The sequence below is a fragment of the Podarcis liolepis genome, assembly GCF_965112155.1.
Source record: "Podarcis liolepis genome assembly, chromosome: 5".
Classification (NCBI taxonomy): Eukaryota; Metazoa; Chordata; class Lepidosauria; order Squamata; family Lacertidae; genus Podarcis; species Podarcis liolepis.
Genome location: NC_139556.1, coordinates 46312788 through 46331644, shown reverse-complemented (window position 1 = coordinate 46331644; position 18857 = coordinate 46312788). Strand labels below are relative to the sequence as shown.

Genomic DNA, 18857 nt, shown 5'->3' with positions numbered 1-18857 from the left:
TCCTCCTCCTCCTCCTTGTCCCGTTGCGGCCGCGGCCAAGGCTGGAAAATGGCGGCTCGCTAGACTCGCCGCTGGGCGCATCCCTGCCTTCGTGCGTCGGCTTCCCCCGACGGCGGGCAGGCTCGGGCTCCCGTGCGCCATGACGCGCTGGGTGCCCACCAAGCGGGAGGAGAAATACGGCGTGGGTGAGCGTTTTCTCTTTCTCCGTCCTCCTCCTCCTCGGGCTTTCCCCCTGGGCTCTTCCCGCTTGTTGCGCTTCTCCTTGCCGGGCGCTGCGAACTTCCCGGCCAAGTTTGGTAGTTCGGCTGGCGAGAAACTGCTGAGGCTCCGCTTGGCCTTCAAGAGCGGCAACAAATAAAAGCACAGTACAAAAGCTGTCGTGGTCCTCCTCCTTGCCTGGGTGCCCCCCGCCACACACTGGTTTCCCTCGCCCGCCTTGGGTTCATTGTCTCCGCGGGCTGCCCCGCAGAGTCTGGCGTTCTTGCCATGAGCAACGTCGGAGGGGACAGAGCCGATTCCTTGGAAGAAAGGCCTGCGCGGGGAAGGGTGGGGTGCGCACGGGCGGTCGCCTCTCTCTCTCATCCACATTGCAAGGCGCGTTTCCTCTTGAAGGAGCGGCTTGTGTTTTCCTGCCCCTTGGCTGCCTCCCGGGGACTCCCTCCCTCTCTCTCTCTCCCTCGCACCCGCCCTTTCTGGAGAGCTGATCTCCGGGCAAAACTATTGGGATCCCTCGGACCCGTTGTTGGCAATTCCGCCCCTTTCTGCTTTTCTCCACCCCCTGAGCCTGGTTCTCTGTAAAGCCACGGTCTTAATTTTTAGGTTTGCCTCTCTTTTCTTTCCGATGAAGCGGGTCGAGGTCTGCGCACCCCATTCTCCGAAGCTTCCTGTCCCACTAACTTGCAAGATTCTTTGTGCGTCTTTAAGAAGAGAGAGTGGGAACTTGATGCCCAGTTGGCTTGTTTTAGCCCTGGCTCTCCCAGCCGACTCTTGTGCACTGCGCTGAACCTAGGGGAATCCTTGTTTGCTGTTCCTAGGTAACCCAGCTGAATCGACTGACACCCCCCCACAAAAAAAACCCTACTTGTTGGACATGTAGACAGCATTTCATCCTGTATAGTCTGGCAGTGGATGTATCGATTAGTATTAAGTCTGTCATTATAGAGTAATGAAATCTCAGTTGATTCTATCAATTAAATCTGCATTTGATTAAAAGAATAGCTGTGAGTGACAAAAAGCATTATTTGTTTTTAAATTATACATACATGTGACACAGTTGGTGCTATCTCAGAAGAGGCATTCTCCTGTGTGAGAGCACACCACTTTCATACAAACTTTTTTTTTGTGGTGGAGCATTGCCTCTTCTTTCTCTACCCTAAATCCATTTCACCCCACCAACAAACAAACTTACTTTACCCTGGCAAGGGTCCTTGTGATGTTCATGCGTGTGAGCAGCTGGAGGGTAATGGCTGTGAGTGTGCACTAAAAAGCCCTCAGTTCAAAACTGAACCTTAGCCAAAATTCTACTGGCTAATCCACTAGTTACTTTAGGCAAACCATGATTAAATCTTGATGCTCAGATTGCTGCTTTTGCACTCAAATTGCCGGTCAGGAGAGGAGAAATTACTTAACCCCCCATGTTGCTTTTTTCTCTGGACGGAAAACGATTATGGACCCTGTATAATTTCTCCTGTTAGTGGGAAAGTAGCGGTGGGGGATTTTGAAAAGCGAAAACAATGAATTTTATTATACTGTCGCAGACCTAGTAAGGGAGGATTTTGAGCGGATGCATGTCAGGAAACAAAAAGGTTAAGCACCCCCTTCTGTCCTGATCACACTCTCAAAAGGTGGTATTTGGGTTGTTGTTTTTAAGAAACAAACATAGGAGACGGTACATCAGGTTTGTAGCGTTCCTTTTCTCCCTTACAGGCTTGTTGGAGGGTTACGTGACAGATAATGCGCAAGAAGTGCTGGAACACTCAAAAAGCTTAGAATTAATGTGTTGAAGATGATACTCAGTGTATTGTGGATGTTAAGTACACCTGGAGTTGACCGAGGTTTAAGTCTTCTTTCATTAAAAATACATCTCTGTGAGGTCAGCTAATGAAATAACTTGCGTAGAAATTCCCTGTGTGCCTGCTGTCTTTCTTTGAGTGGCTCCTGTGCAATTAGGGGGCTATTTGCGTGGTTCCTGATTGTAGAATCATAATCTGCCAGGAAGAGGGTCTGTCAGTTTTTCGTATTTGTCCTCACTCATGCAGGTGAGCCATTTGAAAAGATCCCAGGTGCATAGGTTCTGCTGTGTACTTAGGGTAATATTTAAAGGCCCCTATTGCTGGCTTGTGAACAGAGTATTTTTGTTTATGCACAAGCACATAAGTATCCTTGTATCTTTTTTTTGTTCAGTCCCCTGGTTGGAAATACAAATTTCAATAAGTAATGCAATAAAGGAGTTGTGTGAAGAGTGATATATTGCTATTTGGGATGCAATTTTGTACAAGGAGATTAGATACCCTGCTGTGCTATGGATAGCTCTGTAATTGATGCTATTGGAAAACGTTCTGCTCCTGTTTCTGGTTTTAGATTTGCCTCCTTTGACCTGGCAGGTCTCCCATAGCCTATATATTATCATCTTGATCTATTGTAGATCCTAATTGTAGGGTTTTGACTTGATAGGCTCTAATTACAGGTATCTTCAAGTCCTGTGCATAATGGGATTTAGCTAATCTAGATGTGGTCCTTTCCAAGGTCTATAGCCTGTGATTGCTTTTATGGTACAATTTCTATGGTACTATTTAAACATGTGTTAGGGAGAATTTAAGATATAGTAAGGTATGTCTTGACCCCGGCTTTATTTTGTTATATAAATTCTCAAAACTTTTTTCAGCAAGCCTACTTATGTATATAATTTAGTTAGTTATACTGTATTTTATAGTTTAGTTTTTAAAAGTTAGGCATATAGATATTTTTTCTGATTAAGTGGTCCAAATAAGGTTACTTTCTGCACTCTTTACTTGTACAGACACTTAACAACTCTTGAAAGAGTATTTCCTTTGTTGGTATGGCTGGTAAGCTATTAATGAATGGTCTGATGTGAATGACAAAATCCTGAAAAATGGCTTTGTTCCTTCATTTATATAGTGAAAAAAATATTTACCATATGGGGGAGCGTTCACACATTTTACCATATGAAAAAAATACCTTGCTCATTAACTTTTCACATGGCCATTTAAAAATAAGTATTTGGGTTAGTTGTAACTGTAATTTATAGACAGACTAGTCTTTTGCACTCTTGTAAGCAATAACCCACTTCAGCAGATTAATAAATGGTTGATATGAATGGTATTCCTTATGCACATACTCAATAATTTGATGGCACTGCATGTTTTCTGTTTTGACTGCTCCACAAGAGAAGCTGTGTGCTTTCCTGTTACACTTTGAATATAATATGGGGGAATAGATTTGGTGTCTTGCGTTCTGTAGCGATGTTTTCTAGAAATTCATCTTAGCTTCTACTTTTGCATTGCAAATACAATTTGTTTGGTGCAGTTCACACTGAAATATGAAAACTGAAGGGACAAGATTGCCCCGCCAAGCTTTACAACTCTCCACCTGGAGCAAATATGTGCAAGATAGTGCAAAAAATTGCTTATCCTTCCTTTAAGGCTACCTTGCACTATTGCTTTGCTGTGCTTTCTGAAGGCATGCTTTCCAGTGGGATGTATGGAGGTGGTTTGGAATATACATTTTTTGGAATAACAAGAAGGAATTTTCAGGTAAGAACCAAATGTCCAAAGTGGATCAGTTCATCAAAAGGGTTGATGAGAGAAGAAGAGGGAGTTTATGATACATACTGTATTGCCTGAATAAATAAATAGTCTTGCTGGGTTCCAGAGTGATTAGTTGAACCATAAAGGGTTGATCTAAATAATTGAAATAATAAAGTCTAACTTTAGGGGTGTCTGAATTGCAGTCTGGATCGTTCATCAGAAATTGTGGACAGATGGCAAAAAAATCATGATTCCTTCAGCATGGTGGTGGTGGGGTTGCCTGGAATGGAGTTGTTAAAGTAACCTGTACTTGACCACCTCTGCCAGCCTCCTCTAGTGGGGGATCTGCAGTATGTCTGATCTGGGGCCTCTTTGCTGTGTTGGCTTGGGAGCTGGTGCAGAGAAGGGTGTGTCCCCCCCCGCTCCCCACCTTCTGCCATGCTGGAGCTGTGTATGGGCTGCCGGCTAAGCTGCTCAGGGGTTGGGGTTGCACCCAAAACTTTGAATGTTGTGATAAAAATACGGCTTGAAAATGTAGACTGCAGACTAAATTACCTGAAAGTGCCCAGCATTCTTGGAAATGCAATACTGAGTGCATTAGAGAAGAGAACATTGTGGTTCTCAGCAAAACAGCAGTCACGACTCTTGGTTTTGGTGTTCAGTGAGCTCATTCCTTGAAAGTGACAACCACCTTGCTTTTTCTATAGTGCTCTGTTGAAACTGCACATAGGTGTACCACCTGTACTGCAAACAGCTAAGGGCTAAGTCTGTAAAGGCAAATATATGTTGATACATTTATTCAAATATATTTAACAGTAGATGCATTGGAATAAATACATCAACATATATTTGCCTTTACAGGCAGTGAGTGTTTGAGACCCCAATTATAGCTGATGAGCATATTCAACAGATGGCTTGTAGTGAATAGCTGCAAGTGGCTATTCACAATATACCAGTAAGTGGGCAAGTGCATCCTGTTTTGGTCCTTGATAGGTGTATGAAGCTTACGCAAGTGCATTCATCTGTCACTTGAGTGGCATAAGAACTGCGTCTGCTTCCTACCCCAGGGCTGCAACAACAGCTGGTTCCATGGTAGCCATTGTGCTTTCAGAATGTTACATAGGTGTGTTGTTTCCTGTCTGGAACATCTGAGACCCCCTCGTACGTGTAACAAACCGTTACTTGTTCATATGCCGTTCTGAGCTGATGCAGTAATGGCTGTGTCCCATTGTCAACTGTTATTTCTGGAATTGGTCCATCAGTAACTTTAACTGGAAGTCATGGCAGCAGAAAAACTAGAGTCACACACAGCTGAACTTAGCGTTTCAAATTGCAAGCCGCTGTTACAAATGTGATTGATTTCTTCGTGGGCAGTGGCTTTGGCTGTAGCCTTAGCATTGTATCTGTGGTTGAAAGGCCTATATTTTTTGAATTGGCAGAAGGATAGCTCAGTTGGTTAAAGCATGGTGCTGATAACGCCAAGGTTGCAAGCTTGATTCCCATATGGAACAGCTGCATATTCCTGCATGCAGGGGGTGGGCAAATGATGTCTTCCAGGCTGGAAAGTGATTCTGGCGTAACTTGTCAATTTAGTTTGTTGGCAGTATGTGGCATTCCTTGCTTTCAAGCTTTGTAGCCATTTTAGGCATGCTTTAGTAATCCAGTTGTCCTACACGCATGTGTCCTTTTTGGTGTGCTTGTTTTTGTTCTCTGCTTGCTTCAATATGCATATGGGCCTGGAAAATTTAAGGTGCTTGATTATATATATATATATATATATATATGTAAATGATTACCAGTTACAGTGGTACCTCGGGATGCGAACAGGATCCGTTCCAGAGCCCTGTTCACATCCTGAACAGAACGTAAGACACGTCTGCGTGTGTGCGGGTTGCGTTTCGCTGCTTCTGCGCATGCGTGTGACGTCATTTTGAGTGCATGCGCGAGTGGTGAAACCCGGAAGAAACGCGCTCCATTACTTCCAGGTCGCTGCGGAGCGCAACCCAAAAATACTTATCCTGAAGCGTATTTATCCCAAGGTATGACTGTACTTATTTGAGAGGAAGCAGGACAGGAGTAATCTTTTCTTGATTGTCATATATTGATAAGAGCAATATCAGATGAAGTACTTTAAGACAAAGACATATGTTACATTTTGCATATGGCGGGAATAGATGTAACACTTTTTCCCTGCGTTCTGAGGCATTTTTCAGGGTAGTTAACATGGATCCAAATAATTTCCAGCGCTAGGAAAATGTCACATCGGTCTTGACCCTAAACAGTTTTTTGAAGTAAATGTCATAGAGGTCAGACATAAAGTAATATTGGAATCTTAGTGGCATCACTTACCCTGAATAGGATATAAATTTTAGGACAAAAAACTTGGGTTGTCTCAATGCTGCAGCTCCACTGGTGAAGGGAACTTCTGTGCATGGAAAATAAATTGCTCCTTCTGTTCTGCTCCTCCAGACCCCCATGGCTCCTCAAAATCAGCTTTGGGGGTGGGGGAGCACAGTAGAAAGAGAGAAAACAAAAGACCTGTTGTGCCAGCAGGGTCCCCTCTGGCCCAGCATTGGGTACAACCCCCTGTTTTTGAGAGTTGGGAAATTTAGCTTTGTTAAACAAGAATGATTTGATGTTTAAACCAGCTTAATATGGCCTGCTCCCTTGCTTTAAAAAAAGAAAAGAAAAGCTTGTTAAGTCTGCTGTAGTGTGTTTGTTCTTCAATTTGCAATATGATGAAAAATTTGTTTGTTGTCCACTGATCTCAAAAAAAGTTGCACGCATAATAGAATAATATAACAGAATAGCTGTGAATGATGATTGTGCTCTACAATATGGCATGTCTCTAATGAATATCAAGGGTGTGAGAGTTGAAAAAAAGATGTAAAGTGGTACCTTGGGTTACAGACGCTTCAGGTTACGCGTTTTCAGGTTATGGACGCGCCGAAACCCAGAAGTACTGGAATGGGTTACTTCCAGGTTTCGGTGCTCATGCATGCACAGAAACACTAAATCACACTTTGCGCATGCGCAGAAGCGACAAATCGCGTCACACACATGCACAGGCGCGGCGCGGCGGGTTGTGAGCGTGCCTCCCTCACGGATCACGTTTGCAACCCGAGGTTCCACTGTATTGTGGCTAAGAGAGAAACAAAATTTGATGCTAAATGGCATTATCATTTTCCTACAATTCACATTCTGACATCTGGTTCTGGGAACTGTACAGAGTAAATACTTCTTTTATTTTCTGCCTCACTGGTCACCTCTCAATAATTTAGTATAGGGAGTCATCAAATTTTAGGGCCAGTGGGCACACCTGGAATTGTAAGGATGCTGGTTGCAAAATGACTGCCATGGTGTATGTGGTATAATACAAAACCTCTTGGGTACCCTCTGGAATACTATGTGATCTTTGGATGAAGGGTGGAATATGATTTTAATAAAGAAACAAACAAATTGCCTTAAACAGGGTCAGTTACTTGGCATGTCGCAACAGCAGGATGGTGACACAACCACAATGACATTTCTGTGCTTGGCGAGTGAGTCAGTCCTGGCATGCTGTGTTTCTTTTGGGGACTGCTTGCATTGTCAAATTACACCATGTAATCATGTGTGCGGGTCCACCAATCACACAGAGAACAGTTAGGTGGACTAGTTTGCAGACATGGATTCAGCCGCCCTTTCTGTGATGACAACAGTGCTTCTTGCAGCTAATGTTTTGAAGGAAAAAAAGTCTGTTGTTAAATAATTACACCCTTTATGCCATATGTACCAGCCAGAGATACTTGTTGCTGCTGTGGCAGAATAAATTAATGCTTCTATGCTGGCTGGATAACCTGGATCATCTTGCCACATCAGCACAATACTATTGGTTTTGATTTTGCACCAGCATAACAGGTTGTGATTATTTTAAATCAGTCGAAAGCCACGGCTTAAAGTAAACCAATCTGTAACCTCCCTCTCCTTAATGCATATGCTACCCTTAAGCAGGGACATCAGTTTGTGGCAGAACTGCAGAACTCTTTGAATTTATTCATTGGTTTTGTAATTTCCACTGCAGTCTTGGGAGTGCAGCAAAGAATAGTCTTTCCTTTTGAGCTATACACTCCTGTGCGTGACTGGCTTCCCTAATCTCTCATGTTCCAGAGACTTACTGGTTGTGATATACATCTCAATAACTTATTCCCTGTATCTGTACTGAAAGGTTGTGCTGTCAGTGTGATACTGTAGTGGGGTATAAATGTCCCTGAAAAGCTGTTTCCCCTCTGCTAAACTAATCTTGTGGCGTGCGATTTATAAAACCATCCAGAATATCCATTGCATATACTGAGGGAAATTACCGCCTTGGAACAAAAGGCATTGTAATGATGTTTATAAATATTATCGCTGAATGCAGTTGTGAGGGTGACTCAGCTTCATATCCTGAAGTACTTCATACAGGAATAAAGATGGGCCAGAAATGGTAGTGATAGGGTGTGGAAATGCATTGTTTCTTAACAGGATGAATGTCATCAGTAGAGTATATAAGAAACACACATGTTTGGTTATATCCTTATTAAGGCCTGTGAAACGACTTGTAGTTGTATCCTTATACTCTTGTTTTGTGAGACACGTTTTGATTTCTTGCAAAACACATTTTTGCTTAGCTGTGTATGGGAGTACCACAGAAATATAGCAACTGTGGCAGGTAGTCATCTAGGACACCTTTAATTCTTCAAGCTGGCTATTAAATTGAAAGAGGTTCTCTGCTTTAAAATATGGGAGTTCGGTTCTCTGTGACACTTGGATTTTATGATATGCCTACTTCTTTTCTAGAGTTGGCTCTAACCCACTTTGGGATTGCTGATAAATCAGCAGCATTTGGGCTGGCCTTGGACAGATAAAAGTTTCGGTTTTATTTTTTTTAAACAAATATGGTATATTTATTTTAGACTGTGTCTTTGAACATCTGTCAAATTTATAAAAGAAAGCTGTTTTAAGTGACAGCTGGAAGGAGCTAGGGATTTTGAAAGCAGGTAGTGTTACATAAGTGCCATTTTGTCAAAAAGAGTGGTTGCCCCATTGTGAATCGAAGGAAGGCAAGGCTGTGTGGCTAGAAAGCACTGCCCTCCAACACTAGGGCAGAAAATGAATGCATAGTAGAATACCTCGTGGCCACTTGTAAATTTACTAAGAGTGCATGTAACCACATGGAATATTTGTCATGTGGCATCTGACCATATGAGCGACGTCTGATTTTCAACATTGTGATATGTTACCAGCTAAACATCATGAGATACAGATATATCACAATGTCTGAAATAAGGATGTAATGTAGTAGAGATGAAGAGGGTAAAGTCTTGCAAACTGCTACAGCTTTTAGGAGTCTAAAACTGATGCATTTTTACTTACCTTTAACATATTGTTACAACTGTTATTTTATAGTACGGAGTGACAGGGGCACTGCATGGCTTGCTTTTAAGTCACAGTATATGGTCACCTGAATTTATCAGGTAAGGCTTCCTGACTTTGCAGACAAGCTGACAGAAGTATCAGGTGATATACACTTAATGGCTAGGGTAGCAGTAAGTAATGGGAAGATTTCTGTAGATTATTGCTATTTATACAGCACCACCAATGTGCATGGATAATAAGATAAGTCTCTATCCTGTGGAACTGAAACTGTCAGATGAAAATCCTGTATTTGCTCTGGTGTGTGGAAGGGGCGGGGCTGCGAGTTTAATCACCCATGTTTAAAAAGCCAAACCCCCTGAACATAGAAGTCTCTAAACACATTAACAACAATAACAGAACTTCAATGCCTTTAAGAATTTGGGAGACAGAAATTGAACCAAATCCATCTTAGATCTGTAAAAGTTGACAGTTCAGTACAGAATGCTAACAGATTGGATTCTTTGCTAGCTAACCTCTGATCAATGACTGCTTTGTTTTACAGTCCCTTTGTATAATAATTGACTACTTTGGTGAGTAGTGCTGTAGTTAAAATTTGGCCCTCTATATCACTTCCGTCTAACTGCACAGGCTACATACAGATCATTTTAGCTATTACGTGTTCAGGCCCAGAAACCTCCCCCCTAAATAAATTCACACTTGACTCAAATTTTTGGTTTGGTTTTTGGCAGAATTTAGGCCACAACTTTATTGATTACAGAAAGTGACTGGTTGCATAGACTCTGGTTCGACTAGCTCCCTGCCTTGCAGGTAGCGCTGACCCAGGGCACCAGCACAGGTCAGCCAAGGGTGAACACCTGGATAAGCAGAAAGCCGGGAACGGGCTAACTCCGCCACCCAAATGTCCCCCTGGACTCAGGCACGGGCACAACCCCCTCACAGGGGTTGACAGAACCATCGAGTCCCTGGATTCCTTTAATGGAATACCCTTCACATAGGGATGGTGACAGTGTTCTCCCATCCCTATCACCTGAACCAGAGCCTATCCGCAACCTTACAAGTTGTGACAATTTGCTACGCGTTAGGCGAAACCCAAATGGCAACAGCCAATCAGCCAAGTGGGGAAAATTCCTGCTATGCCCCTGTCCCAACGACAGACGACACACGATGGCATAGGAAGGTCAAGCGCAAAGCCCTAAAAGTAGGGCGAGGTGGGCGGGTGTTCCGATGCACGAGCCGAAAGAGGAAGCTCTGGGCCACGTGCCTGGGCATAAATAGGTCCCTCGAACCATTTTGACTGCGTCCCATTGGCCAGATTGCACCCAGCTTCGAGGGACCTACCAATTGGGTGTTGTGGCTGACCAAATGTACCCACCCACAACACAGGGTGTCGGTTGTCCTGGTCTCACCGCAATATGTGCCCTCTTTATGGGAGGACCCGATTTGTGATACAGAGACTATTGAAAGAGTCATGGAGCTGGGAGAGGGAGTAAGGGAGGATATGACAAGAGAGAAACAGTATTATCTTTTGCTCAGTGGACATGATACTAATATACTTTGCAGTGGACTAGGTAGTTGACATCCATCCAGATAACTTATGCTCAGTTTGCCATTTTAGATAGAGGCTGCACATGCAGTGTTTGGGGATTTGTTTATGTTGCCAGCTCCGATTATTTTATTTTAATTATTTTACATTTTTATACCACACCTCCTAAGAGAAGCTTAAATTGGTTCGTAATAAATATATAAAAAATATAATAAGATGCATATGAATTGCAGACATTTTCATTTTTGGAACCAGTTAATTAAATAGTGGCATCAAATTCAGATATAATCTGATCCTCCTTCAGGGGAAAAGTTCATATATCGGGTGCCATTATTGGGTTGAGGGAATCGGGGCTGTTTCTGGGAACACATGCTTCAAATGATAGTGACACCGGGAGCCTGCCATGGGACCAAATGCAACTCCCCTCTTCACCACCCCTCTTGACCACCTTTTCCCTGGGAGCACATTCACTCTTGCTCCCCCAGTTCTGTGCTTTGCCATTTAACTGCTTTTAAATATATCAGCACCAAAGTTAACAGTGTGTTAAGATTAGCCAGCATTTGAAATAGCAGTTTAACGTTAGTTTTTGGGTCTGGATTAGAAAAGAATCCTGCTAAAGGAAGGCAAGAGGAATTTACTTCTGTGTAGGGACAGGACATCCTCTGTGCTGGCTAAAGGTATTCTGATCTACTTAATTTCTAGATGATGATGTTTAAGTGTCATTTTGTATCGTGAATAGTGTCTAAGTGTTGTTTTTATCTATTTATCATGTATTTTGGCACTTCTCTTTTGGTGGTTTCCTCGAATATTTAGCTCAGCTAATGAGTTGTTGGGAATTCTTGGGTTCTTTCATGATATACGGTATACGTAGCAAACTCTGATTTCTGCTTCTGGTGCACTGTGATTTGGATTCCTTGTGTACTTTTGCAGTAGGGTGATTTCTGTATCCCCCCTCCCCCTTACAATTATGGCCTTGATTTGGACCCCTTGAGGCCATTCCAGTTCTTCTACTTCCATATTACAAAACATTGGTCTGACTTGAATGATCAAATGCCCAGCCTTCCTTGCTTAGCCTGCAAGATAAAATTAAAATGTACCTGGCAGCCTGGCTTCATAAAAAATGAAAATAACATTTTAAATGAAGAGGATTGGCTGATTCATGAGTTGCATTCTGTATTCTCTTAGTGATGAAAGTGGGAAATTCCTGTTGTAACACAGTGATACATTTTGAATATACCTTAAGGACAATGGCTTATGATTCACCATAGCCAAGGTTGTTAATTATGCATGCCCACCTCTTCATTCAGGCCATAAACTCTGCCTGTTATGTAACTTGTTCAAGAGTCTCGGAAAGGATTAAACCTACAGTTTTAAAAACAGGGTTATGCAATTTTTTAAAATCTGTGTTCAGTTTACATTAGTTTTCACATTAATGTTTTCTTCATAATTGTGTTGTGTATGCGTATATGTGCTTGGACATTTTAAGATACCATTCCGTTAAGGAATGTCTGGTATTCAGCTAGTGGACAGCTACCTAGAAGCAAACAGTATAATCCTTGTAAAACATTTAGTGCACTTTGGGGGCATAAAAATTGTTACGGCAGTAAGATAGGATCAGGATTCTTGCTATACCTTTTTCCTCACTGAGATATTTGCTTATAGTACGCTCACGTGAAACAACAACAAAGTGGTCTTTCGTCATGGATGGCAACTATTCCTTAATTGTGCATGATATTTTGTGTTGGTTTCTGTTTTGTGGGAGGAAAAATCAACCGAGTTTTGATTATCTGTAAACACAGAACTGATGGGTTGGTAAACTTTTTACTTCATAAGGGCAATACTTCCCCCTTCTTTCCCTTCCAGCAACTGTTATTCATAGTTGTTATGCTGCCTCTGTTGTTTAACTCTCATAGCCCAATAGCTGTTGATAGACTTACTGTAATGAGCATGTAAGCCAGTGATCTTGGCTGCATCTTATTACAGTACGTTTTGTAATTTAATTATATACTGGGTGCTTTTCTGTGCTTTCCTGTTTTTTTAATCAGCAGCCCATCAATTTCACTGCGCTGCCTTGAGTTCTAGTACTAAGCCTCTTGGGCTTGCTGATTGGAAGGTTGGGAGTTTGAATCCGCGTTACGGGTGAGCTCCCATTCCTGTCCTAGTTTCTGTCAACCTAGCAGTTCGAAAGCATACCAGTTCAAGTAGGTAGATAGGTACTGCTGTAGCGGGAAGGTAAATGGTGTTTCTGTGCTCTCTGGCTTCCGGCTCAGTCATGCTGGCCACATGACCCAGAAAGCTGTCTGTGGACAAACGCCGGTTCCCTTGGCCTAAAGCAAGATGAGCACCACATCCCAAAGTCACCTTTGACTGGACTTAACTGTCCAGGGGTCCTTTACCTTTATTTACCTACCAAGGGACCAAGAGAGAGACACAGACAGAGAGAACACAGTCCAAATCTGTCTCTTCCTTTGCTCCGCTCTTGGTGTCCAATCCTAGTTGTTCGTTCTTTTCCTCTTCTCTGAGTCTTCTGGCCTATAAGAATATGGCAGTGAGGGGAGTAGATATCCTGGAGGGCATTCTGGAAGTTCTGATTATGGTTGGTTTAGGCCGGACTGCTGCTGTTAAAACTGTCTACAGCGCTAAGCACTATTTACTTATGCTGTAATGGCAAAAGGATAAAACCACCCTAAAGTGGAGTGATTTTCCCCAGTAGGTTAATGGAGCTCAAATTAGTAGGATTATTGGGGGACGGTGTGGAGTTGGCAACAAGGTTGCGATGCCCACGATAGCATGGGGCCTTCCATATGTGCAACCTGGGGCAATTGCCTGAAAGAGAGGCCACCTCTACCATGTTCATTCCTGTAGCCATCTTTTTTTGTTACCCAAAGACCCCCAAATCCTTTAGGGAGGGCACTTTACCCTTTTGACTGCTGCTACACATTGATTTGATTTTTTTAAAAATTGAGCTATCCTATACAAATTTGGAGTGGAGTCCCTAAGGTGATTGGATGGTGCCTTGTATCATAGCTGTCAACTGTTCCTTATTTGGTGGGAAAGTCCCTTATCCCAGCGCCGTGTCCCGCTGCTGTCCCTTATTGATAATGTCCCTTAAATTTCCCGGGTTTCAAAGGAAGCAGCTCCTCTCCCTCCCTCCCTGCCAGCCAGGGAGGAGGGAGGCTCCAACTGTGTTGCTTGGCTGCGTTGCTCACCCAATAAGGAGTCTAAGAACAACTGGGGGGTGGAGCTTGCATGCTTTGTGCTGATCAAATCGGCCGCGTTGCCTGGGGACTCGCCTTTTCTCAGTGCTTCCCAGCGGAGAGGTGATGGTTTTCCTTGCTGCATCCCCTTTGCTGGGTTGCTGCACTGTGGGAACCACCGCTTGAGGCTTTGTTTGGCTGCTGGTTGACTAAAATCCCTTATTTTGGCTGCTGATCCCTTATTTTCGAGGCTGCTGGTCCCTTATTTTCAAATCTGTAAGTTGACAGCTATGCCTTGTATGCCTCATTCTGGCAACTCCTGCAGCCAAGCTAGGGCCAAATGTATTGCTTTCCTTTCCTTTGGGTTACATCAGTGAGGCTGAGGAGTGTGTGTGTCTTGTCACCTGGGCAGTGTAGGACCCCCATGCACACCACCCAGGCTTGTGCTGTGTGGAGGTCACTTTGATGCTGCCAATGCAGCTGTTTGACTTCACCCTCGGAGGCGCATTCCATTGTCTCTTGAGGCAGGCGGATGCCCACAACAAACAATTCATGCCAATCCCAGAATCTTTCTACTGGATAGTCACAGCCAGTTCTGATTGCATCAGTATACATCTCTGATCATGCTCAAAACATAGCTGTGAGTAAACATATTTGTTTTGGGCCCTCATTTTTATATTTGACAGAACCAAGTGCTTAATAGAATTTAAATATTCATTTGAATATCCAGGTAGATAAATGTACTAGGTGCTACTTATTGCCAGCTTTATGGCAGAGCTGCATTTTAGCTGAGGGCGGGTTTTTTCTTCTTTTTGAGCAATGTTTAGTGATTGCCACAATTAGTGTTTCAAGACAAAATGCACCATAATGCAGTTTATGGGTCTTCTTACTGTTGCAGTTGCGTACAACTTGAACATGTTTTAAACTGCGCAAATATTGCAAACCTTGCTCCAAGCCCTTTATCACTTTGGTTGCCCATTTCTGTGCCCTTACCAGCTCTGAAATATCCATGTTGAACCATGGACACATAACCACATGGCTCAGAATTTAGTTGTGTCTTGTAATTGACTCAGTTTTGCTCATAGTTATTCATGAGGCTCTAAAAAAAAAGTAATCTAAATAGAAGCCCAAAAGATTGGAATGGAAGAAATTTTATTGAGCAGAACTCAGCCTCCTTCTTCTTCTTCTTTCGTTGTGTTTGAAATTATTAAAAGTAATAGGAAATGTGGGTATATGGGATACCTATCTGCTTTGCAGGAATTGGGGCACCTGCTTCCAAGCTGCTTCTTATTCTGGAGAAGTAGGGCAGGTAATAAAAATAAATCAGGTTAATGGGTAAGTCATAACTAAAATATAAATCCTCAGGACAAGCAATCTTCTGGCTACAGCAAGGGTAACCATAATATCAACACTGGAGCATTAAGAGCATACTCTTACTAGAATGACGGCACAAAAGATAGAGAGAACAGCACAATAAATATGTGACAGCCTGCCTCTGATATATCTGGAAGTCTTCAAACACAACCGCAATGTGGTATCTGGGCATGGGTAGGAGTGGAGGATTTTTCAGAACTTTTTTTGGTGTGCTGGAATTCTTATTATTAATTATTCATTTTGTTGGTTGCTTTATTTTGCCCAAGTCCAACCCCAAGCAATTTACAACCAACCAAGTAAACAAATACATATGGCATTGAAGGAAACTTAATGCATTCTTCCGTTTAATGGCATTCTTCCATTAAATCACACTGATCATGTTAATGCTGTGTGTCATTTCCATGGTCTGGGTATTTCGATCTCAGAACAGGTTAACGTGTTTGCAATCCTCCAGAGGTCTTGTCATAAGCAGTTACCAACTTGTAAATAACATTTTTGAAGTTGCTAGCAGAAAAATACAGAGGTACCTATTGGTAGGACCAGCCAATTCTGCTGCTATGCAGTAGAAGCAAGGCTCCACCTCTTCCTTGAACTCTCTAGCAAAGAGAGGTGGATATTTCTTTTACACTTGGGACAGTTTCTTATCTATCAGCATCTCTGTGCAACTGATAGAAAACTCACCTTCTCTTCCAAGCCTTCTGTGCTTGTCAGAGAGCTTGTGGGAGAGGCAGAGACTTGTGTCACTTGTGGAATGCAAAACAGCAGCCCTTTTTATTTATTTATTATTATTATCTTACTCATAACACAACCTGCCTCTTTTGGAAACCCACTGTGCATGCCACAACACTTGCGTGGAAAGGGGAGGAACTGGCATGAGGCTTGACTAGTCACTTACCGGTAAACTGATATATTTGACTTCTGGGTAGCACTTCGCAGAAAAGGTCCCTTCAATTTTGTCCCACTTCAGGCTTGAAAATAGGCCCTTTTCTGTTCACCCGTTGCAATAATTTCTTCATCCACACTTCTCTTTCTCCCGAGGAAAAACTCGGTTTAGTGCTGAATTGGGACAATCAGCAACCCGGTTTTCCGCATACTGCCATTTGTTCCAATTCAGCACTAAAGAGTGGGCTTTCCCGGGGGGGAGTGAAACACAGGCAGAATTGCTCAGGCTCAAGCCCAAACATGTATTTGTTTGTTTGGTTGGTTGTACATTGCTTGGGGTTAGCCTTGGGCAAAATAAAGCAACCAACAAAATTAATAATAGTAATACTTCCAGCACACCAAAAAAAGGTCTGAAAAATCCTCCACCCCATCCATCCCCAGATACCACATTGCGGTTGTGTTTGAGGACTTCCAGATAAGTTAAGAGGCAGGATGCCTCTTAACTTATTTATTGTTATTTATTGTTATTATTTATTGTGATGCTTGCTCTTAACTTTTGTGCCGTCATTCCAGTGAGAGTATGCACTTAATGCTCCAGTGTTGATATTACGGTTATCCTTGCTGTAGCCAGAAGATTGCTTGTCCTGAGGATTTATATTTTAGTTATGACTTACCCATTAACTTGATTTATTTTTATTACCTGCCCTACTTCTGCACCCATAGCATGGGGCAAGCAGAAAACCACTAGGTTCCATGCTTTCTAGTCATGAGACAAGCATAAGTGTGGATGAGCCCCTTAGTTTAATGACATGACACAAATGAGTACTACAATCATGTGTAGCTCTCAATATTTTTGTGGGTAGGAACATTTGATCTCCTGATAAGGATATGAGTAACAATGAGTAATTGGACATTTTAAGGTGATTGTTTAGGGAGGAGCAATCTGTACAATGTTCTTTTTGCCTTTGGAAGATTTCCTTATTGCTATGTGTTGGATGGAGGAAATGTTTCTTCCATTGTCACCAATTACGAGCATGTGGATAATGACTCCAGTTGCTATTGGAATTGTGCCAAGAACAACTCTACTATAATTTCACCATCTATTTACTTTCAATCCAAACGGGGCTGTTTTGTTCTTGTGGATATAGTGCATTTCATTGAGTTTGTCATGAAATGTAAATAACACAGCATGTATAATGAGTGCAGGGATTTTTGCATCAGTGGTTGGTTTTGTTGTTGTTGGCCTATCAACTTCAAATGTATCTCTAAGCTTTTAATTCTTCATATAATTCTGTATGTTTTTATAGTATTCCTTCCATTTTCATTGATAGCTTTAGAAACATACTGAAGTGATAGATTTGCTCTGTCTTTTCTTTGATATGCTGCCGAATCTGGGAAAGCATGGAAACATAGTAAATGGCAATTAACACAATGACTGGTGAATATTTTTGGATTTACTTCTGGTTAAAGTTCCTGGATTTGCTATATATTCTTGTGGAAAAAGTTAAGCAATGTTGTGTTTAGCATGCAAGCAGAGATTCTGTATGAGAGCCTTGTGTATTGTTTTTCAAAAAGGCCACAATATATAACTTTTTACATTAAAACTGAATATGGTAACACTAATACATGGGGGAAAGGTTACAGTGGAGCAATAGAGAAAAATGTTGTTCAGTAGGAACTTTTTATTTGTCATTAAACTATAAACAATTCCGAGCATGAGTTTTTGACAGAGAAAACAATGCGTTCAAGTAACATTATTGATCTGATTTGAAATGCAATTATTGATACATTTTCAAATTTGATGTGACTTGAAAGAGGGTCAGTAACTATGCCAGGCAGAAATTATATAGTTAGCTTAATTGCAATGACTTTCTTGAATTAAAGGTCGGGTCTTTGTGACTAGCAAGCACTTTCCATACTAAACACTGATGGAATCCCAGTGTACATACTGAATGCTGGAGAATTCATTCGTTCTTTCAGATCCTCCAGAGTGAGTATACATTGCTAATATTTTTATGGACCACTCAGTTATTGTGGTTTGTTTGAACTCTGATCGTTACAGCTGGGACATCTTTTTCTCCATGCAGTTTGTCTCACTCGAACAGGATATATGCCAAGAATAAAAATGTTTTGATATTTGCATAAGCTAGGATATAAAATTTTAATGTTAATTAGCATTGGTTTGAATTCTTCTCTGAGACAAATTGCAGCATTCTTTCCTTCAAATAGCGCTAAGCAGGTGAATACAAATTGATGATTAAAAATCCCACAAGTTTTAATCAGATCTTTAATTTTTAAAATTTGTTTTATTGTCACTTAAACTTGCTTTTGAATGAAATTTGAATTGAATTAGCACAAGAATTTAGCTCTTAAAACTCAATTTATAGCTTTTATTAAACACAATGAATTATTTCCTGCTTCTACGCATAATAGTAAAAAAGGGGAATGTTTGACTTGAAATCAAGCATTTATATAGGATGTAATAGATCATGTATTGAACTATACTGTTTTACAAATTTTGAATATTTATGAGTTGTATGAATTAAAAGCCATGCTGTGGGTTAAACCACAGAGCCTAGGACTTACCGATCAGAAGGTTGGCGGTTCGAATCCCCGTGATGGGGTGAGCTCCCATTGCTCGGTCCCAGCTCCTGCCAACCTAGAAGTTCGAAAGCAGGTCAAAGTGCAAGTAGATAA

The 18857-nt window shown here is 41.9% G+C and overlaps 1 protein-coding gene across 2 annotated transcripts in view; it reads left to right on the top strand.

The window, feature by feature from the left end:
• The first annotated feature begins 6 nt into the window (after positions 1-6).
• DOCK1 (dedicator of cytokinesis 1) overlaps positions 7-18857 on the top strand; it is a 365804-nt gene continuing 346953 nt past the window's right edge. The window contains exon 1 of one of the 2 annotated variants that reach the window (XM_083506102.1): positions 7-185. In XM_083506102.1, coding sequence (XP_083362228.1) covers positions 140-185 — 46 coding nt within the window. In that variant the 5' untranslated portion in view covers positions 7-139. The remainder of the gene's footprint in view (positions 186-18857) is intronic. The other variant, XM_083506101.1, reaches the window with a different exon arrangement.